Below are 24,191 nucleotides of genomic sequence, written 5' to 3' on the forward strand. Positions count from 1 at the left end.
AGCTATGTCCTTTGCCATGCAGAAGCTCTGCAACTTCATGCAATCCCATTTGTCCAACCTTTCTTTGATTTGTTGTGTTTCCGGGTCTCTATTCAGAAAATTTCGGCCTGAGCCAACTAGGGATTGATTTGTATAGGGGACTTCAGGTGGAACAGACCATCTTTAATCCACAGGGACTTATCTTTCAGTAGGCTAGTTCAGTTTTCTAAGTGTTCTAGCTGCAGCAACAAGGTCTTCCCCAAAGCAAAGGTGCTTTCCAAGCCTCTATTTTGCTTTATTGGCTGAAACATGTTTCATTGCCACGCTCTTATTCCAAGTGTGGAGAAATAAATCCTACCCCTGGATGGGAAAAATTAAAGAACCAAATTAGAAAAGGGACATGCATACAGAAATGAAAGGAATTTTTGTAGACATGTTTGCTAAAAATATTCCACATTTAGAATGTGACTATCCATATAGTTTAGCATTCTGGCTTATCTGTTCTTGCATCTTGAATCTTTTTTTTTTTCACTTATTCAACAAATACTAAGTATCTAGACACATGGAACCAATTATCATTTTTTTTTCCTGAACAGTGTAAGTCCTGTTTAGTGGTGAATGGCTGTTCAAACTAGCACTGCACTCATGATTTTATTTTTGGCAATATCTTCCTATCTATCCACTTTATGTTTACTATTGAACTTTCAGTGTTCTGTCATTTTTCTGTTAACACCAGCAGTCTTGTGATAGGTTCTTTTCTTTGTAATGCATTTAACTTTAGAGCCTAAGAAGTGGCCTGTAATCATCCTCTCTCCCAGATAATTAGTTATTACCAGCTAGGTGCTGGTGCCTCATACTTGTAATCCTAGCTACTCAGGAAGCTAAGATTTAGAGGATTTTAGTTCCAACCCAACCAAACCAAGCAGAAAAGTCAGAGACTCTAGCTCCAAAACAATCAGCAAAAAGCCAGACTGGAGACATGGCTCTAGTGGTAGAGCAACAGCTAAGCAAGTAAGCCATGCAAGTGCCAAGGCTAGAATTCAAATCCTAGTACTTGCAAAATAAATAATAATGATAATAATACTCTTACCTATTTTTGGAGGGGGTCGTGGGGTTTGAATTCGGGGCCTGGCACTGTCCCTCAGCTCTTCAGCTCAAGGCTAGCACTCTACCACTTGAGCCACAGCATCACTTCTGGTTTTCTGGTGGTTAATTAGAGATGAGTCTTATGGACTTTCTTGCCCTAGCTGGCTTTGAACCAAGATCCTCAGATCTCAGCCTCCTCAGTAGCTAGGATTACAGGTGTGAGCCACTGGTGCCCAGCATGCTCTAACTATTTAAATTGTAGTATTCTTAAAATTGTTTCCATTAGGTTGCATTTGCTTTCAGACTACTCAACAATAGATTAATTTTCTTTGTGTCTATCTATGTTTTTAAGGTACCTTTCTGGGCTCACTGGAATGTGTAGTTATTATTCTTTGGAGCAGGGGAGGTTGGGATTTATTTTTGTTGGTTTATATTAGTTACACAGGGGAAGATTTCATTATTATACCTTCATATGTGTTTACATTGTATTCCAATCAATCTTTCTCTATCATACTACCTGTTCCCCCCTCCAAAATGGTATCCCCAACAGGTTTTCTTGTTTCATTTGCCTAGTTGTAAATTATCTATTTTGACAGTATTCAACCTCCTTTACCCTCCCTGCCAACCCATCCCCTATCACTAATCCCCACATACCTACAGTCTATTTCTCTTGAATGCCCCTCTTGAGATTGGGGTTTGAATGTTGAAATGAGTATGGGCTAAGTAGTGGCACACACCTGTAATCTCAGCTGCTCAGGAAATGGATATAAGATAATCCCAGAAAAGTTAATGACAGACATCATCTGAAAGACAGAAAAGCAAAAGAAAGTGATTTGGGAAATGGTTCATGTGGTAGAGTGCTTGCCAACCACGCATGAAGCCCTGAGTTCAATCCCAGTATTGCAAGAGAAGAGGATGAGGGAGGGAGAAAGGAACATGAAGTAGATCATTTTTAGAACCATATCCAAATTCTCATGAAAGTTACAAAGACTCATTACTGTATGATTTTTGTCTATGGGATCACACTGAGGAAATGTCTTCTTAGGCAGTCTTATATACTCAGCCTTCTGAGATTATTTGCTGCCTAATTAATACCCAGCAAGAAACTGAGGTTCTGCTTAAGGATATTTGGTAGCTGCCAATACCAGATGAGAACAGTGCAATGAACTTGAGCTAAGTGGAACATTGCTAATTAAAAGATTCTCAAGTACTAATTAAGGAACCACACTATTTGTATAAAAAATACACTAAAATCAATATTTGATTTTGCATTAAGAATCTACATGTTTCATAAATTCTCAGGACTTTGTTGTTGATATTCAAGATAGTTGGAGCTGCATTAAAATATTTGAACAGATGGCTGAAGAAAATTAGTTTGTTGTGGCTATATGGACATTTTCCACAGGTTTCTCCATCTTACACCACAAAACATGTTTTTCTTTCTCTCAAACACACATGAAGGGAAGATCAGAATCATTCCTTCCTTAATAAACTACCAAAAAAGATCTTTATAAGGTTCTCTCATATAGGTTTTTGTGGGATGAAAATGAGATAACAAATACTGACATATTGTTGCAATGATTTATTATGTTAGAAACATTTTGTATGTTAATAGTACTTTAGTGTAAACATTTTAATATTTCTATTATAGGGTTATAATATTCTAGGATTTTCTTCCATTTTGTTTTTCAGATATTCTATTTTTATTTTGTTTTCCTTTCTTAAAGCTTAGATTATTTATGTTTGAAACATTTTTATATATGTATGTATGCATATATGCCTTTTTAATTAACGAAATAATTTTTATTTGACACTAGATTGTAGAGTACAGATTTAAAACTGTTTTAGAGATACCTAGATTTTCCTTTATAGCCTCAATTTTAACAGCAACTCTCTTCCTCCTCCTAAAGCCCTCTGGTAACCTCAGGTCCCAAAAGATAGCTAGAAACCCCTAAGTAAACTTAAAATGTACTTTGAACTTATATGAAGAGGTCAATTATATTCAAGTAAATAATATAATCTTAATTATCAGAAATTGTGACAATAAGTCAAAAGATTAAATGATATTCACTATTCATTTTAAAAGATATGTAAGAGTCACTGGGTAGAGTTAATCCTAGCTACTTGAGAAGCAGAGATCAGGGATTGCTGTTCAAGGCCAGCCCAAGCATAAAAGTTCTTTACGCTGTATTTCAACCAATGACTAGGTACAGTGGCACAGGAGTGTAATCCCCAAAGATATGGGGAAACACAATTTGAAGGATCACAACCCAGCCCAGCCCAGGTATAATGCAAGACCCTACCTTGAAAACAACCAGTGCAAAAAAAGGAGCTGGAGTTGTGGCTTATGTGGTAGAGTGCCTGTCTAGCAAATGTGACACCCTCAGTTCAATTCCCAGTACCACCGGGGAGAAAAAAGAAACAGTCATTAGTACATTTTATTAAACCAGATTTTTAAAATGGATAAAAGGTCTCTAAATAACATTTAGAGAGCTAAAGTATAACTTACTTAGAAAATATGTGTCTTGGGAACATTTCATTCACAAGTGAAATGTTACTCATCAAACTTGTGTACTCTATTAGGGTTCATTAAGCCAATCATATTCAACTTATACCCAGATATCATATTAGTGTATATTAACTAAGTTGTTATTAAACTGCTACCTGTATGAGTGTATGGTTGTTTACTTGTGTTCTGAACATTTACTGGAATAACTGTAGCTCCTTATTTTAGTCTCATTTTTTTCTAATGTCCTTTAGTCCCTTAAATGCACAATGTGTTTTAAATCATGAACGTAAGCAAAATAGTTTAGAACTTGTTAAACTGTTGTGTTTATTCAATTGCCAAGGTAATCTTTCCATTTGCTTTTCAGAGCTCCCTATGGGAAGTCTGTAGACATGTGGTCAGTGGGTTGTATTCTTGGTGAGCTTAGCGATGGACAGCCCTTATTTCCTGGAGAAAGTGAAATTGACCAACTTTTTACTATTCAGAAGGTGCTAGGACCACTTCCGTCTGAGCAGATGAAGCTTTTCTACAGTAATCCTCGCTTCCATGGGCTCCGGGTAAGAGGTTTTATTAAAACCCAAAAATTATCAAGATGGCCGTATTTAATTCATTTTTTTGCTACAAATGAAATGTGAAGGTATACTCTGAATTCCCTTTCCCATCATAATGTGTATTATCTTCATTTTATTCCCGAGTCTTACACAGCATTTGTGAATAAAAAGTAGTCAATTTTTTTGCCATATATTTTAATAATTCAAAATCATCATTATCTTAGATTGTCTATCCAAAATATTTAGAATATTAATATATATTAATGTCTGCTGCTTGCTTAAGCAAATGCACTTGTAGTTCTTTGAGGAAGGCCATGAATACCTGTATTCTGCAGATTCAAAAGTTCTTGTTTCAGCAAATATTTCTTCCCAACAGACAATGAAACATTAAATCCTTTCAAGCCAAAGTGTTATATTTGTCAGCCTTTCCTAGCTTTCCTACCTTTGTATGAAACCTGTTTTCTGATACAATTATAAAAAGCATCTTAGAGCTGTGGCTCATGCCTGTATTCCTAGCTACTTGGGAAGTTGATATCTGAGGATCATGGTTCCAACCCAGCCTGGGCAGGGAAGTCCATAAGACACTTATCTCCAGTTAACCACCAAAAAGCCAGAAGTGGAGCCGTGGCTCAAGTAGTAGAGTGCTACCTTTGAGCATAAAAAGTCAGGAATGGTGTCCTGAGTTCAAGCCCCAGGACTGGCACAAAAGAAAAAAATAGCATCTTGTCAAGTATAAACTTTCCCCCAAGTGAGGATTATCTAACCTGCAGATAGCTCATTGGAGTGGCTAGTGAATTATAGGCTGCTTCTCTCTTCCATGTACTCTAAAAGCAACTTCATAAGATTTTAAACTCACTTTTGGACCAACATGTCAATTAATAGTCATTGTGGAAATAATAGAATAATATCAGTATCACTTCTTTTCTTTCTCTGAAAGGATAATTCTAAAAACAATATTATCTTGCCATCTGTAAAGCACTTTGATTTTTTTCCTTTGACTTTCTGGACCTCAGTTAATTTCCTTTTGGAGAATGTTCTTGCTCACACACAAGTACCCAACACAACCTCAGCTCTTGCTGGGCTCAGTGGAAGTGTAAGAAATGAGCGAGCAGCGGTACACATAGTTTCTTTTTCATCGCGTTCCCTCTTTTTCTTTCTCTTCCAAATGTGTTATCTCAGATAAGTTTTCTTTTCCTTTAGTTTTGGTCTTTGTTAGCCAGATTATGGTAACTAGTTACGTTGCAAATAGCGCATGTGGTTAAACAGGTTAGCTTTATGGATTTTGAACATTTGTCATAGTAGCTGCTGAAAATGTTACCAATAAATAGGATTTACCAATAGTATAGCAGAAAGCAACATCTGTCATAGTCACAAGTAATATAAGGTTAATCATAATTCCTGAATTTCTATTTTACAGAGAATCCATCTAAACTCCATCCTACATTTTGTGATTCCTTACCTGATCCGGACTCCGGTTCACTGGCCATATTTCATTTTCCTCTCCCTCTGAATTCTCATCACACTTGCCTGTTATTTATCCTCCATAAACATTCAGAGGTTTTTCTGCTTCACAGATTTAGGACTTTCTCCTGGGAAGGCTCTTCCCTTGCATGGCCCTTTGTCATTTGGTAAATTGTAACTAAAGAATACCTCCTCTAGCTGGACGCTGGTGGCTCATGTCTGTAATCCTAGCTACTCAGGAGGCTGAGATCTGAGGATCACAGTTCAAAGCCAGCCTGGGCAGGAAAGTCTGTGAGACTCTTATCCCCAATAAACCACTAGAAAACCTGAAGTGGCATTGTGGCTCAGGTGGTAGAGCTCTCGCCTTGAGCTGAAGAGCTGAGGGACAGTGCCCAGGCCCAGAGTTCAAGCCCCACGACCAAACAAAAAAAAAATGCCTCCTCTCTCTAGCTACGCTCCATACTTCCTCCTCCTCTCTAACATAGCTTTTTCCCCCCATTATACTTCTTGCCACAGTATGGAATGATTTCATCTGTTTCCTTGTGGTTGTTCTTGTTTTGTGCTGGTCCTGGGGCTTGAACTCGGGGCTTGGGCACCATCCTTGAGCTTCTTTTTTTCAAGGATAGCACTCTATCACTTGAGCCACAGCTCCACTTCCAGCTTTTTCTGTAATTAATTGGAGGTAAGAGTCTTACAGACTTTCCTGCCCAGGCTGGCCTCGAACCTCCATCCTCAGATCTCAGCCTCCTGAGTAGCTAGGATTACACATGTGAGCCACTGGCACCAGGCTTTTTTGTTTTGTTTGGTTTTGTTGTTTTTGAATTTTGTTAAATTTATGTTGGAACCTTTTTTAATTTTTTTATTGTAAAAATAGTGTACAGGGGGTTTACAGTTACATGAGTAAGGTAATGAGTACATTTCCTATTGATCATTGTTACCTCCTCCTTTGTTTTTCCCCTATCATCCCTTCCCTCCCTACCTCCCCAAGTCTCCCTCCCCCCCAAGTTGTAAAGTTCCTTTTCACATAGTGTCTTGAACATCTCATTGTTACCATGGATCAACCTATGTCCTTGTTTCAGCATTTTGTTATTTCCCTTCTCCTCCCCAAATTAGAAAGATATATATACAAGATGCAGGGCACCAATATCAAATACAGTAAAAACAGGGGTTATACTGTGGGGGAAGAACATACAAGAGAAACAAAAAAATTACATAGTACATTTTAGATACGTTAAAAACAATAGCAAGAAAGAAAAAACAAGTTGTGTCCCTATCTTGGGATTCATTTCATTTAACATCATATTATATGGTCATATGTACATAGATTATTGTTTACATTTTTATTGTAAAGGTGCTATAGAAGGGTTGCAGTTACATAAGTCAGGTAATGAGTACATTTCTTTTAGACCGTGTCACCTCTTCCCTCATTTTCTCCTAGTTTTTCCCTCCTGACCTCCCTTCCCCCACACAAGTTGTATAGTTAATTTTCAACATAGTGTCTAGTGAGTATAACTGCTGTTTTTTCACCCTTTGTTCCACCATTTCTGTGTTCCTCCTTAACCTTCCCAAAACAGATAAGCTTACATATAAGACAAGAGGTTCAGAAATCAAAAACAGTGATGGAAGAGAGAAACAAATACATTTTATGGCAAAACTGGAGCTTAAATTCAGGGCCTGGCACTTCCTAGTTTTGCTTGCTCAACTGATAGTCTACAATATGGACCTTTCCTCCAGCCCTACTTTTTGCTGGTTATTTCAGACATGGAGTCTTGTGTAGATCTCAGCCTGCTTTATAGCTACGATTATAAGCATGAGCCAACCTGCACATGGCACTTTTTAATTATTAGTGTCTAATTCCCCACCAGTGGCATAGAAGTGCCCCCAAGAACAGAAATCATCTGTGTTACCATTATACTTGCTGTGAGAAAAGAAAACGAGCAGAAAGGCGAACATCAAGAGTCCCACAGATTTTATTCAGGAGGAAAGCCTGGTCTCAGTCCGGCTTTGTCCTTCAGTCTGGCTGAAGGGGAAATGGCACATCCCCTTTCAACTAGGGCTCCTTTAAATATTAGGCAGAAAAAGTGAAGTCATGTGGGGCAGATGGAAGCCAGGTGAGAAGAAGAAGGCAAGGTTGGAGTACAGTCTTTTTTTTTTGTTTTGTTTTGTTCTTTGTGTGTGTGTGTGTGTGTGAAAATACCGTACAGAGGGGTTACAATTACATGGGCAAGGTAAGGAGTGCATTTCTTACCAAGCATTGTTGCCTCCTCCTTTGTTTCCCCTTCCTATTCCTTCCCATCTCTCCCCTCTCGCCCCCCCCAATCTTTTCTTGAGTAGAGAGTTTCAAGGTTTCAACAGCATCTGTGTCCACTAGGGGCGTCAGCGGCAGACATGGCCTTGATCTCAGGCTTTCTTCCAAAACCACCAGATGTGTTTGTTCAGGAGGAAGGAGGAGGAAAGAGAATTCAATGGAGTTGGCAGCAAGGACAGTTCTTTTTCTTTTTCTTTTTTGTTTCCATTTCCTGGAGTTTATTTTGATAAATACTGTTTTATATAATTAGAACCACATAGGCGTTGTGCCTTTGCATTCTGCCCCTGAGAGTATCCTCCTTTAGTCTCACTATGTGTGAATGCCTAGAGTCCTGTATAGTTTATCATGAAGGACAGTTCTAAGATATGGCTGTCGGGGCGGGGGTGGTGGGGGGAAGGTGACTGTTTTCAGTTTGTCATTTTCCATCACTTGTGTTGAACAAAGAAACTAGCTTATTTAGTGGATACTCACTAAATACCTGAGTTATTAATAGAACCAGTCTACCATCAGCATTCAAACTAAGCTTATTTCCTTTCTCTCTCTCCCTCATGCTTCTTTTGCCTTGTCACGTTTACTTGAAATACAGAAACGATACCTTGAACTTTCTCTTTTCACTTGTCTTAACATTTCTCAAATCATACATTTTATCTCCTCTTTGCTTAAAAACATCTACAGGATTGTTGAAGTTTAAATTCCTTAGGGTAAAATTAAAGATCCTTTGTTCTTAGCCCTCCCTACACCCTCTATTTTTGAGTGCCACCGGGAACCTCCATCCAAGTCCTTAACTCGTAGCTTCTGTAGTGCTGCATTTCCTATCTATCTCAAATCAGTTTTCTTCCTCCATAAAACCCTTCGAGTAGACAGGCAAATCCCTCTCCGGAGCAACTGTAACGTTCTGCTGACATCTTGTCTGTACTGCCCATTGTATTCTCTTTTAAGTAGCTCTTTGCAATTGTATACTGGAGTTTGAATTCAAAGTCTTGAATTTGTTCTGCTGGAGCTCTACCACTTGAGGCATGCCTCTAGCCCTGCTTTTTTGCTGGTTCTTTTAGAGATTGGCTCTAGTAGACTTTCCTGCCTGAGCTGGCCTTGAACCTAGATCCTCCTATCTCTGTCTTCTAAGTAGCTAGGTTTACAGACATGAGCCACTGGCATCCAGAGATCCTTTTATTGTAATATTTCTAAACAATTTAGTCTGAGAGTGATTGTACTATTTTAACTGAATTTGTTAAACTTTTAAAAATCTAAATTAGCTTAACTTTTGCCTTTCAGGATTTTCTTTTCAATTAAATGTCATTTCTAGGGAAAGAAAAGGAGAGGATATCTACTAGTATAAGGTAGATCACAGAATTAAAGTACTAATTAAAATGTACTGGTGTAGGGTCTTTTATCATAGCATAGCGGGTATCTTTCTTTCACTTGGGGGTGATATTTAATGTTCCATTTACATCAAAAGGAACTTCTATACCTGCCTTAGGAGAAGTGCTTCAGATTAGAAAGAATATGGGTTTGGATAGTGGGCCTAGGAGCAAATCCTCTTCTTCTGCTTGTTAATTATATAACTAATTATATAACTTTCCTTGAACCAGTTATTTGAACTTTCTGATCATCATTTTCTTCATCTCTAAAGTAAGAATAATACCTGAAATGCCTTGAATAGCATCACTTCCCTCAGAAATAAGTTTTGGGTTTTTGATTGTGTGTCAGTGTTAAGTTCATGTTATTCCTCCTTCTTCCTCTGTCTGGAAGATGCTATCCTTCTTTTCATGTTCTTTCCAAATCTAGTTAAAATATTACCTGCAACTTCTTTAGATAGTCACAAACCATGTGGGTCTCTTGTTTATCGTTTTTCAGTTTTTTAAGACAGTGACTTGCTATGTAGCCCAGGACAGCATCCTCTTGCTTCTCCCTTCTAAGTGATTATAAGCATGTCCTACCATACCTGTCTTTTGTTCACTTTTTGTTCTGAGCTTCCAGTAGAATGTTCAGACTTGCCAAGTTCAGGGTTTAAGTCTTAACTATATCCTGTGTCTGCTGACTGACCAAGCACACAGGGATAATATTATAATTATTCTTTAATTAAATACTTTGTTTGAATTTTACTACATAACTAGTCCTTGTATCCTCTTGTTTCTCATGTTGAGGGATTTCTGTACTTTGAACTGTTTTTATGTTGGTATAAAGGAAACACATACTATGGGCCCTCACATTTAGAAGAGAGTACATAGTAATGGACTCTGCCAACATCTTACCCAGTATCATCAATATCTGCTCAGATACTTCCACGTGTAAATTGGCAAAGAAAAGGATAAAATGTCAAAATAAGCTTCACCCTTCATCTGATTTTGTTTTTTAAAAACTATTGATCTAGGTGGTTATATTTGTCCTTTTTTCCAGCCTACAATAAGTGGGAATTTGAAAATAGTTTGCTTAAAGAGTACATTAAGAGCAATAAAAAAAATGTGTCTGAATATGCTATTTGTACTTCTGTCACTTTTCAGGTTCTGGCCTCTTGCTGCCCTCTTCTTTTTTTACTTCCCTATTTTTAGAAGTGTGTTATTTGTTCTTATGAAAAAGGAATACAAATATTACATGATACCATATCATGTCTTTTCTGTTAGGCCCCAAATTAACGTTAGCAGTTAAGAGTTGTCAGTATAGCTGGGTGCTGTTGGCTCGTGCCAGTAATCATAGCTACTCAGGAGGCTGAGATCTTAGGATCACAGTTCAAAGCCAGCCTGGGCAGGAAAATCTGTGAGACTCTTAATCTCCAAATGAACTACTAAAAAATCTAGAAGTAAAACTGTGGCTCAAATGGTAGAATGCTAGCCTTAAGTTAAAAAAAGCTCAGGGACAACATCCACTCTGTATTCAAGCCTCAGGACTGGCATGCACGTGCGTGTACACCCACACACACACATACACACACACACACACACACAAGTTGTCAGTACAGTAGACAAATTCCGTCTGGATGGTTTTAGACCTGAATTGTGTAAGCAGACAATATTCTATAAATCTGTGTACATACAAAATCATATTTTATAGTTTAGTTTATCTTACAAGCCTTAATATTATCTTCCAAGTTCCTAGAAGTTACTTAACATCCAGTCCTACTAATTCATACTTAAATACATAGATACCAAAAGTAATATACAAATATGAATTTGATTTGGATTGTCACTGGAGCAATAACTTTTGCAGTGCTCACTTGATCATGCATGTCCTTTCCAAATGCTAACATCGCTGTTAATGTTGTCCTTACAGTTTCCTGCTGTTAACCATCCTCAGTCATTGGAAAGAAGATACCTTGGAATTTTAAATAGTGTATTACTTGACCTAATGAAGGTAAGAGATGTTGATGATGTCTGTACCAAAAGTTAATGGATTTTCTTTGTCTACATGTGACCATGGCCTGTATTTATGAATCAAATGTTCTTCTAGTAGACATATAGTGGTAAATAATGGGGAAGGGGGGTAACTATGTCATGTAAAAAGACATATTTACAATTGTAACCAGAATCTGGTATTGTCATAGTCCATCTATCCAGGAACATGGGATTCCTAAATTATTTCCCTAACATGAGCAGAATGAAAAAAAAAAAAAAACACAAGCCAGACGCTGGTGGCTCACGCCTGTAAATCTAGCTACTCAGGAGGCTGAGATCTGAGGATCGCGGTTCAAAGCCAGCCCAGGCAGGAGAGACCGTGAGACTCCTATCTCCAATAAACCACCAGAAAACCGGAAGTGGCACTGTAGCTCAAGTGGTAGAGTGCTCGCCTTGAGCTGAAGAGCTGAGGAGCTGAGGGACAGCACTCAGGCCCAGAGTTCAAGCCCCACAACCGACCAAAAAAAAAAAACCACAACCTGTGGACATTCAAGAGCTGTACAGGCATAGGTTTTTCAAACAAATCTTAAAAGTGAATATTGAAGGAAAAGGGATTCTATAATTTTTACATGATTTTTAAGGTTTCTGATAATCTATACAGGTTTAAACCTTGAAGCTAATTCTCTTTTTCTGACCTGTTTTCTTTCCCAAATAGAAGACTTTCTGACACTTAAGATGTGTCAGGGTCACTACCACTACTATGGCCTCAGTGTTCCTCATGCTAGCCCTTCTTTCTAGAAGAGGCCTGCTCTGTACTATTAAAATCATCTTCAAATTTCTTTATTCATGTTTATCTTCTAGTAGCTGGTAGTTAACTATTTGAGAACTATTTTTCATACTTCCCCAGCTTTCATTGCATTCAGCAAGTGCTCAAACAAGTGTTAGTTGCTTGTTAGTAGGTCTTCAAAAAGCACGGTTTGTTAATAGATCAGTTTTGTTTTATGTTCCTTCAGTCAGCCATCACAATCAGTTGAGACTACATTGCACATAGCCTTCAAAGACACATTTAGCACAGTTGGAAGTTGCTAAGCTGCATTCTTAGAACTTTGCTGTGCTTTAACCTACATTAATCTGTGTTCCAGGGAACACAATGTAAACAGGTGTGGGGGCAGAAGTGGGGGAGGGAGGTGTGGCCTTTAGGAAAGGCCACATACCATATAACCTTTAGTAAAGATTCACAAGATTCATTAACATACAGAGGCGTTCAGAAATCTCACAGTAAAGAAGTATTTCTGTCTCAGCAGTTCCCAAATTTAATTAAATACTGAATACTGATTTTATGAAACTCTTAAGAAAGCACCAATGTTCTGAACGAACATACATCGAGAAATGCAATTTCAAAAAGAACCTTCAAATCTCTTTCAGTTTAATTAGGCATAAGTAATCACTTAAATCACTTGGGTTTTGTCAATACATTCTTTCACACAGTCAATACTTATTGATCTGGCCTTAGTTGTTTGGTGACTTTTTAAGATGTAAATAGAATAAGGTAGGAAAATGGAATTAAATACAATTTCATATTTCTTACCTTTTGTATTTTTTAGTTAAAAATAATTAAACTTTTGAATATAATTATTAAATGTAACTGTCAGTAATCAGTATAGTGCCTGAATAAAATTGAGTACTAAATACATGCCAGCACAGATAAAAGTTAAAAAGTACCCTGAATCTTTACTCACTGCTACCAGTTTGAGAGTAAAACATTCTAATTCCTATTTATTTAACATGCTTACAGTCAAATTTCTAATAGTAAATATTTTTTGAAATGTATATTCAGAAAGTGTTCAAGTTATTTATATATATATATATATATATATATCACATTTAGTTTTTACAATGTAATTATAGCCTGTTACCTATTTTGAGACAGAAAATTATTAATACCCCAGGAATCTCAAACATTTAGTTCTTTCTAGCTAAAATAACACAAAAGCCAAGAAACATGAAATTATGATCCTGCTTAGGCTATATACCTCTATTCTACACTGCCTCAGAAGCCATAATGCTGATGTCTGTCACTGATGAATATTGCCTTGTTATTGTTGAATGTTATATACATAGGGTCATTCCTTTTGTCTCTCTTGTTTTTGAAAATGAACTTTAATAATGAAAAACACCAATTATAAGGCTGTGTGTGGTGGCTCACACTTGTAATCTCGACTACTTGAAAGGCAGAGGTAGGAGGATCTCCATTTGAGGCCAGAGGGCAAAAAGTTAGCCAGATCCTACTTCAAAAAAAAAAAACCCAACAGGTATAGTGGCACATGTCTGTAATCCCAGTTACTAAAGATTCACAGATAGGAGGATTGTAGTCTGAGGCTAGTCCAGGTCAAAACATGATACCCTCCCTATCAGTAAATCAAACTAAAAGGCAAAAGGAATGGGGACGTGGGTCAAGAAGTTTTAGAACCCTAACAAGTGTAAAGTTCTGAATTGCACACACACACACACACACACACACACAAATAATAGGCATATTGGTACACATTATAACTGGACCTGGTATCACACATCAGTAATGCCAGGACTTGAGAGGCTGAAGCTGGATGTTCTCCAGTTGGAGGCCAGTCTGAGCTACATAGCAAGACCGTCTCAAAACAAAAACAAATAAATTATAAGTGAAAACATCAATTATTTCATAAAGAAGCAATCTCTTTGACATTCTATAAAGCTGTCTTGGTAATTATGTCCACATATACTAAATAACTAAATGTTCATCTCGAATCTGTCTAAATTTTCCATTTTAATGGGAATGTAAATAATCAAAATTAATTCATGTGCTTAGTAATATAGAGAATAGCTACAGTAATTATATTGGCTCTGATTTAGTTAAAAAATATGATGAGGATGTTTCCCTACATACTGAATTTAAATCTATTAACTGGACAGATTTCATACTTTCCTCATAAAGACCTCATCCTTTTAAGTAATTTGGAATTAATATCTGTATTCATACATATAAATACAGTTTTTTGGATACAGTAATTTTTCCTTGATATCAAATAAAATAATAGTTTATAATTTTATAGTACAGGGGTTTAAACTCTGGGTCTTGTACTTGCAAGTCAAGTATTCTCCCACTTGCACCCCACCTCAAGCCCTAAATAACTCTAAAGCTCATAGATCTTTGGCTTCTGAATTGCCATGTGTAGAAAAAAGAATTAAATCTTTGAATTTAAAAGATTGCTTAAAGACTGATTTTCCATTTTTGGTTTTTATTTGCTTGATTGTGGGTTTCTTTTTGAGACAGAGTCCTATATTGTTTACCAAGTGCTGGGATCACAGCCATGCACCACCTTGCCCGGACTCCTTTGTTTTTACCTAGTAACTTATAGTTCATACTTTTTTATGGTAACTATTTGAACTGCTGGTTCAAAATCATTTTATATGCTCCCAAAGTTTCAGTTCTGTAATAAGGAAGAAGAAATGACTGAGATAATTTCAGAGATGTGTTTGAATCAATATTATTGTAAATATATTTGCATGTAATTAGTGGCTTGGGTTTTAATAATATCTTTTGGCCAGAAGTATTTAGTATTATTGTAGTATCAAAATTCAAATTTTCTATGGTACTAGATCGAAGGTGGTTGTCTGAGATTGAAATCTGGCTGATTTGGGAGCAAATTTGCTCTTATTTTAATGGCCGCAAAGAGATTAATTATGCACAAAACCAAAAGTAAGCTAGAGCTGGATTTGTGAATCCTGAGATTTTATGCATCTAGGGGAAAATTATGGTCATTTCAAGGTCAAATTTAGGTGCATACTAAATTTCCCCTTTAGGTTGTATTAGTCTATATAGATTTTGTTTTGCTGTATTAGGCTACATAGATTTGTTAGGTATTTGCTTCATGTATGAGTAAGTCAGTCACAATTATGATTTACCTATTAAAAGTGTGACAGCTCACTAAGTTAAATAATAATATTGGAAGAAAACATCTTAGTTATAAAGAATCTAATGTATGCAACCTAAAACAAAGGTTTAGTGCTTTGATAAAGAACCTTTACAAATAACTAAAAAGATACAGAAAGAGAAAAATAAGAAAACATAAGTAATCAATAAACATGGAAAAATATTCATCTTACAACAACTAAAAAGAATGAGTGAGCCTGTTGTTAGAGGTTACCAAGAAATTGCTCAGAGGAGTATACTCTTCCTAGGCTGTCATTTGGCAACACACAGAAAAGAATCATTAAAAGTTTCCATACCTAGCAGTTCCATCTTTAGGAATTTATCCTAGGGAAGATTTCAGGTGTTTGTCATGGCATTAATTATAATAGTGGAAAGTGGCTGCCACCTAAATGTCCAACAGTAGGATGCTCTCTAAACAAATCATGATATATCCATACCATAAACTTCTACATACATGTAAGAGCTGGAAATGTAGCATGCTGTTAGAACACACCAGCTAGCATGCAGAAGGCTATCACAAAACAAAATAAAAACAAAAATGTTGTAAAATTATATGTTGCCACATTGTTCATTAAAAGGGAAACAACCTGAGTGTTTGTCATTTGGGAATTGCTAAGAACAAACTAAAGGACATTCATGGAATTAATATGGAACGATCTCTTAAGATTGAATGTCAAGCCAGATGCCCGTGGCTCGTGCCTATAATACTAACTGCTGGAGAGGCTGACACCTGGAAGTCGCAGTTTGAAGTCAGTGTGGGCAAAGAAGTTTGCAAGTCTCCAATTAACTAGCAAAATACCATACTGGAAGCATGTCTCAAGTGAGCAAGAAAGCCAGGTGTTACGTTGAGACTGAGTTAAAGCCTTAGTATCAGCGTGTGCGCACACACACACACACACACACACACACATACACAAATTGTATGTCAAGTGGAAAGTGTACACATTGGGTAAAATTAAAAGATCAATTAGAGATATATGTGTAGAATATACCTGCAGAAATTTGCACAAGAAACTGGTTACCTGAGCTGCCCTCAGAGAAAATTACTGATATCTAGGGGACAGAGGAAAGATAAAAAATGCATATATACTTATTTAAAAGATATTTAAAGTATTTTACTTTTTTTTCCAGTCCTGAGTACCATCCCTGAGCTTCTTTTGCTCAAGGCTAGTGCTCGACCACTCGAGTACATTGGTACTTTCAGCTTTTTCTGAGTAGTTGATTAGAGATAAGAGTCTCATGGACTTCCTGATGGCTTCAAATCATGATCCTCACATCTTGCCTCCTGAGTAACTAGGATTACAGCCGTCACCATCCAGCTACAAAAAATGTTTTGATAAGTAAAAAGTACATAATATAAAATTATATGTATAATATTACCTAGATTTTATAGTAGAAGGTGATTTAGTCTTTTTCTCCCTGAACTGTGTTGGCTAGATATTCTGCATTAACCATGTATTTCTTTCCTATGAAACAAAAATAAATTTTTCCCCAGAGTTTAAATTTGACATTTTAATGTCCTTTCCATTTCTAAACTTTTATTTCCTAAGAATTTACTGAAGTTGGATCCAGCTGACAGATACTTGACAGAACAGTGTTTGAATCACCCTACATTTCAAACCCAGAGACTTTTGGATCGTTCCCCTTCAAGGTCAACAAAAAGGAAACCTTATCACGTGGAAAGCAGCACATTGTCTAATAGGTAAATATTCCCTTTTAAGGAAATACAGATGTACTATTGGTCTTACAAGTAGGTGGAAGAGGTGGATGCTAAAATTATGCAATTAGAAAAAAAAGAAGGAAAGCCCTCTTTAATTCAAAAATATCTTCCTTATGCTTATTACATGATTCAGAACTATAATTAAAGAATTGTGTGGGTCTTAAAGACTTTCATATCTTTAACAAGTGTATTATAGAAACCTATATATTCCCTTGGAAAGGTAGCATTGAATTAGCGACTAAGGGTTTTTTAGCCTTGAGAGCTAGCAGGTTCTGTGTAAATGGCACCCAGGAGTAATGTTTGGAGGATGAGGGATAAACGGGGACAAAGGGAATCCTGGAAGAAAAAGATGACAAAACTGTGGATGAGACAGTCTTTGCAACTGAACCAAATGAGCCAGGTCTTTACAAGGGTCACTTTTATTTTGGAGGTGCTGGCATTTTAACTCATGACCTTAACAATTGCTAGGCAAGTGCTCTACTCAGAGAGACATGCCTTCAGCCCTTTTTGCTCTGGTTATTTTTGAGATAGGGTCCTGCTTTTTACTGGGGCTGGCCTAAACTATGACACTCCTATTTACATTTTCCCTCTATAACTGGGGTAACAGGCATGTACTACTATACCCTAATTTTTCTCCTGCAATGGGGTCTGGTAAGGTTTTCTTTTTGCTCAGCAAGGCCTCAAACTGTAATCCTCCCAATCTCAGCCTCATGAGTAGCTGAGATGCTATATGTGAACCACTGTATCTAGCTTTGAGAAGGACCTTGTGTGTTCATTGTTCTTGCCTTTTCATCATTCAGTTGAAAAATTAATTTTACATAAAAATAAGAATATGTTAATTGTAAAGTCAATGCTTAAAAGCAGTGCTTCCCTATTTTCCACAGACTTGGTAAAATGTATCTCACACACACACATACACACACACCCCTGACATTTTTGCACACACACACGCACACCTACCTGACATTTTTGCCAGTCCTGGGGCTTGAATTCAGGGCCTGGGCACTGTCCCTTAGCTCCTTTTGCTCAAGACAAGCAACTACCACTTGAGCCACAACGCCACTTCTGGCTTTTTCTGTGTATGTGGTACTGAGGAACTGATCCTAGGGCTTCATGCATATTAAGTAAGCACTCTACCACTAAGCCACATTCCCAACCCCATTCTTTAATTCTGTTGGCTTCATTTGCAGTAAGTCAATGTTATGGGTACAACCTCCTCATCTTCCTTCATCACCCAAAGATTGGTCTAGCATCTGGGATTTTTAGATATGGGAAATAGAAATAGTTTCTTTTATCTAGTTTAAGAAGACAAATAGAAAACAGTGATTCTTAATATGGAGCAAAATTTAAATCTTGGTCTGGGAATGTAGGCTTAGTGGTAGAGTGCTTGCCTAGCATGCATGAAGCCCTGGGTTTGATTCCTTAGTACCACATACACAGAAAAGGCTGGAAGTGGTGCTGTGGCCCAAGTGGTAGAGTGCTAGCCTTGAGCAAAAGAAGCTCAGGGACAGTGCCCAAGCCTGAGTTCAAGCCCCAGGACTGGCAAAAGAAAATTTAAATCTCCCCCCATTTTTTCCTCTATATAGAACATTGTTTCTAATAGATTTGAATTTTGAAAACTCACAGCCTGGTACAAGTTAGGCCTAGAGAGCATCCATAAATTCGTGATAATCATTTGTTCTTTATGAGCTCTGCTTAGCTGTGAAAATTTGATTGTGATTTAGAGCTGTTTATTCTTTAAAATTACTGCTTTTAGTTATTGTTTCCCTTCACATCTTTCAGATCATTCTTAGCTGGTTTATTTGTTGTTTGTTTCCATGAGAGTTTACTACTATTTGGCTACTCCTTTGCATTTGGCTGGTTCAGATTCCTGTGGCTTCTCTGGAGTCATTCTCAGTTCAGATCCTTTGGTCTCCCCTCTACCTGAGATGGCATTTGGTTCTTTTATTTTATGTTTACAAAGAAAATTACCTTAATGATACAAAGTATGGTAGATGATAAATTTGTTCTGTAGCCAGTGATATAATCCATATCATGAAATGTGACCTGTGTTTTTTCTTGTAATGATTCCCTTGATAGGGTTCTTGCAGTTAACCAGCAGGGACAAAAAGCTGTCCTTTGGGAAGTCTCCTTAGGATAATCTCTTAAGGAGGATATATGGTTGTATTCTCAGGAAGTACAAAGGAGATGATTTGTATGGATCTTTGAGTATTCCTCCAGCCTCTTTTGTAGTAGATAACAATAGAAATTATAAATAAATTTTAAAAAATCTCTGGAAGAGCTGATTTTCAGTTCTCAGCACTGTATTAAATATATTAAAGAAAAAGTACCAAGTGGTTTCTCTTTTAGGAATCTTACCTTATCTTGCAAGATTTTGAGGGCTTTCCCCCCCAACTCTTATCTATGGTCTATACTTACTCCATGGAAGCTCTTCTTGTCAGGGTATCAACTATAGTTTATAACAAAAACTGTGGCTCTCTTGGCCCTCCCAGGACCATTTAGATCTACTCACAGCACTATATCCATTGTTTTCCATTATAGGCACCCCCTGCCCTGTGCCTGGAGACACAATGTCACCCTGTTTACTCACCCTCCTGCAAGTTGCTTCCAGGCTCTTCTGAAATTCCTGTCACTCTGGGCATGGCATGATGATGCTTCAGCTGCCTACACTGTATTCTTACCAGTCCTGCTATACCAGCCTTTCCCTACAAATGTAGCTTTGGGCCTCTAATCTTTACTTTTAAAGTTTAAGTTAGTGCATTAACTATCCATCCATTATATATCTTGCCAACCATTTAAGAGTAATTTATATGTAAAATCTCAAGTGGTTTTCATTTTAACACAGCTTCTTTATAATTGTGTGTCAGAGACCTATGGAAATATCAAAACTGTTCTTTATTGTTATGCTTTGGGAGAGCTACAATTTGAAGATAGTATGATACCCTTTCTATATAGGAATTATTATATGTACAAACTTCAGTGGCTTCCAATTAATCCTGAGGCAGAAATACTCAGAATAGTGATTTTGCCTCTTCACACATCTATGGAAAAACCTAAAATTTTGAAAAATGTTCCTACCTTAACTTTACAGCTTCTCTTTTCATATTAGAAATTGTAGTTTACATTGCCATGAATATGTATAGGCCTGTGCATAACATCAATAGCACTGATTCTAAGATTTCAGAAGCTCTGGCAGTTGTCTTCACTGTTCTCTATCCCCTTCTGGTCCTCTTTTAAGCTTTAGGCATTTCCCAATATCTGCATATATTACCTCTCTTCCAGTACTATCTCTAGATCTGAAAGAGAAAGGGGGAAAAATAGCATTCAAAGGGCCCAGATAGAGCTGGAGCTACACATTAGGAGCCACCCCATGCAAGCTGTCATTTGAAGGGATCACACTCAGATTGCTGATACCAGGAAGAAGTGGAGACTTCCAGCCTTTGTTTCTTCTTGTCTTGCAATGTCCTCCCTTGTTCAGCCCCTGCCAAGGGGCCACATTCTCCCACATTGGGACCCTGGGTGTAGAGAATGGATTGGGAATAGCACTAGTGGAATGAAACGAACATGCTTAGTGAGATCTATTTGTACATGAAATGGCCTATCATTGTTGAGTCTTTGAAACATTGTTCTGAGATAGTTTAATTTCAAAGATGTAAGTTGACAATTTTAAAGGTTTTAAAGCCTGATACCTTCAGGATGCTGAGAATGTTCTTTATTAATCTGAAGATAGATTCAGTATACCATCTACATAAAGTGAAATTCAGCTTTCCTTTTTTTTGTAATGGCTTTCTAGCTCTGGGATCTGCTAAATTTAGCTCAAAAATTAAGTTAGCTCAAACTTAAGTTCATATTTAATATTGCAATTCTTGTTACCTAACTGGGAGAGATAAGGAGTGCATTTATGGTATAAAGCTTTCCGTGGTGTTTCGGGCTTGCTTAATATCAGTTTGGTGTTTTTGTTTTAACAAAACAAAATTTCTTGCAGATTTCTTGTAGATTTCTTGCAAGATTGCTATCTGAATGGTCCAATAGGAAAGCAGCTCTTATATTTGATGGCTGAGCATGTACGGTGTCCCAGGGAAGATGAGAAAGCATAGTTTCATGGACTACAATTATTCATGAGAAAGAGGAGACTTTTCTTCCATGTAGTGTATAATGGAATCAAACTTTTCAAAATCAAATCATCTTTAGCAATAGTAATATTTACAAAATTTTCTGAGCATATAGTATAATGGGATTATTAAATGTTAATTTTCAAGCATCCTAGCGTATTCTAAGACACAATTAAGTCCTTTAGTTACAGTAGAAAAACAGACTTTGGGGGCCGGGAAGGTGGGTCAGTGGTAGAGCGCTTGCCTTGCATGCATGAGGCCCTGGGTTCGATTCCTCAGCACCACATAAGCAGGGGAAAAAAAGCCGGAAGTGGCGCTGTGGCTTAAGTGGTAGAGCACTAACCTTGAGCTGAAGAGCTGAGGGACAGCGCCCAGGCCCAGAGTTCAGGCCCCACAACCAGACCCCAAAGAAAAAAAGAAAAGCAGACTTTGTTATGATGTCAGTTTCAGCTTTAAAATAAAGAGCAAGGTTTTCCTTTGTATTAATAGCTGTGAATTAAACTAGGTAGGAAATGAAGCTTTGAGTCCTAAAGAATACTCAGTCCATTTGGAATAATAAAGTTTGAAATAAGAGAACAAGCCAGGCACTGGTGGCTCATGCCTGTAATCCTAGCTACTCAGGAGGCTGAGATCTGAAGATTGTGGTTCAAAGCCAGCCCAGGCAGGAAAGTCCCTGAGACTCTTCTCTCCAATTAACCACCAGTAAACCAGAAGTGGCACTGTGGCTCAAGTGACAGAACATTCGCCTTGAGCTGAAGAGCTGAGGGACAGCACCCAGGCAGAGTTCAAGCCCCATGACCAAAAAAAAGAAGAAGAGAACAAATTGTGTCTTTTGTAAAGCAATTATCACTTTCATAAGCCTGACATTTTTTTCTTTGGTGTGCACAGAGGTATCTGAAAGGTAGTAACACATTCCTGATTAGTGTACAAACATATATTTGAAGATCCTCAATTGCCTCCAAAACAGAAACGTAGATCATTATGTTTTCCAACAAGTCTTACTACACAGTTTATATTTGTTTTAAAGTGTTGGGTCTTTTTTTGTTTGTTTTGTTTTTGTTTTGTTTTGTTTTTGTTTTTTTGTTTGTTTTGCCAGTCTTGGGGCTTGAAGTCAGGGCCTGGGTGCTATCCCTGAGCCTCTGTGTGTTCAAGGCTAGCACGCTAACACTTGAGCCACAGTGCCACTTCTGGCTTTTTTGAGTTTATTGGAAATAAAAGTCTTATGGACTTTCCTGCCCCAACTGCCTTTGAACTATGATCCTCAAATTTTAGCAGTCTTGAGTAGCTCGGATTATAGGCATGAGCCACCCATGCCTAGCAAGTGTCGTATGTTTTAATGAATACATCACTAGAATTCTCATTCCTTAACTATATAGGCTAAAGACAAAAGATTCATTGGTGTATGTATGTGTAGCAGAAACTCTTCTTTTTTGGTGGTCCTGGGGTTTGAACTCAAGGCCTCAAATTTTCTAGGCAAATTCAATATCCCTTGAACCACACCTCCTGAACATCAGCTCTCTTCTTTTTAGCAGATATTCTGGGACAGTCACAGAAGTGAAACATATTTTACTAGATTATCAGTTAGAAACTATGTTAATAGCAAGTTAAGCCATGCATTTAAGTACATCTAAACCATAGCAACTTAATCTGAGAAACTTTGTGTTGTTTGTATACATATGTGTGCATGTATACATGTGTGCGTGTACACACATGTGCATACATGTGCATATATGTGCATGTGTGTCTGTGTAGATGTGTTCCTGGGGCTTGAACTCAGGGCCTTGTGCCCTTGCTCAGCTTTTTCATTCATGGATGGTGCTTTACCACTTGAATCATACCTCCAGTCCCATGTTTGTTGTTATTGTTTTGTTAATTGTAGATAGTCTCATGGACTTTTCTACCCAGTCTAGCTTCAAATCAAGATTCTTGCATCTCAGCATCCTGAGTAGTTGGGACTAATAGCTTCCTTGTTATTGGCTGTCACACATTTAAGATAGTTAATCCTTTTAGTCACTGAAGTGTGTTAAGTATGTATTCTCTTTTTCTTTGTGCCTACTATTGAGGGAAACTTTTGTTTTCATTTTTTTTTCTGTGAACTCTTCATGTGTTGTTTTTTCTTTTCAGCCTGCATTCTTTAGTAATCTCATCCTTTTTTTTTTTAACATAGAACCCAAGCCAGCAAAGGTGCTGCTTTACAGTCTCACCATAGATCCAACAGCAAGGACATTCAGAACCTAAGTGTGGGTCTGCCACGAGCTGATGAAGGCCTTCCTGCCAATGAAAGCTTCCTGAATGGAAACCTTGCTGGAGCTACACTTAGTCCAATGCACACCAAAACCTACCAAGCAGGCACCCAGCCTGGGTCTACCAGCAAAGATCTCACCAACAACAACATGCCTCACCTTCTCAGCCCAAAAGAAGCCAAGTCCAAAACAGAGTTTGATTTTAACATGGACTCAAAGCCCTCGGAAGGTCCAGGCACAAAGTACCTCAAGTCCAGCAGCAGATCTCAACAGACCCGACACTCATTCATGGAAAGCTCTCAGAGCAAAGCTGGGACGCTACAGCCTAGTGAGAAGCAGACTCGGCACAGCTATATTGACACCATTCCCCAGTCGTCTCGGAGTCCCTCCTACAGGACCAAGGCCAAAAGCCATGGGGCATTGAGCGACTCTAAGTCTGTGAGCAACCTTTCTGAAACCAGGGCTCAAATCCCAGAGACTAATTCTAGTAGGTACTTCCCATCCAGCTGCTTGGACTTGAACTCTCCCACTAGCCCTACCCCCACCAGACATAGTGACACTAGAACTTTGCTCAGCCCTTTGGGGAGAAATAATCGAAACGACGGCACTCTGGACTCCCGCCGAACCACCACTAGGCACTCAAAAACCATGGAGGAGTTGAAGCTGCCAGAACACATGGACAGCAGCCATTCCCATTCACTGTCCACACCTCATGAATCGTTTTCTTATGGGCTGGGCTACACCAGCCCCTTTTCCTCTCAGCAGCGTCCTCACAGGCATTCCATGTATGTGACCCGGGACAAAGTGAGAGCCAAAGGCTTGGATGGAAGCTTGAGCATAGGGCAAGGGATGGCAGCCAGAGCCAACAGCCTGCAACTTTTATCACCCCAGGTATAGCTTAGCCCCTTGACCCAATCTAATGGCTC

The 24,191-nt window shown here is 37.9% G+C and overlaps 1 protein-coding gene across 1 annotated transcript in view; it reads left to right on the forward strand.

Moving 5' to 3' along the window:
- Nucleotides 1-24,191, forward strand: part of Cdkl5 (cyclin-dependent kinase-like 5) — a 155,265-nt gene that overhangs the window by 106,561 nt on the left and 24,513 nt on the right. Inside the window, exons 9-12 of the mRNA XM_013032129.1 lie at nt 3,939-4,128; nt 11,159-11,239; nt 16,741-16,892; nt 23,190-24,156. Coding sequence (XP_012887583.1) covers nt 3,939-4,128; nt 11,159-11,239; nt 16,741-16,892; nt 23,190-24,156 — 1,390 coding nt within the window. The remainder of the gene's footprint in view (nt 1-3,938; nt 4,129-11,158; nt 11,240-16,740; nt 16,893-23,189; nt 24,157-24,191) is intronic.

This window comes from Dipodomys ordii, unplaced genomic scaffold (assembly GCF_000151885.1).
Source record: "Dipodomys ordii isolate 6190 unplaced genomic scaffold, Dord_2.0 Scaffold150, whole genome shotgun sequence".
Classification (NCBI taxonomy): Eukaryota; Metazoa; Chordata; class Mammalia; order Rodentia; family Heteromyidae; genus Dipodomys; species Dipodomys ordii.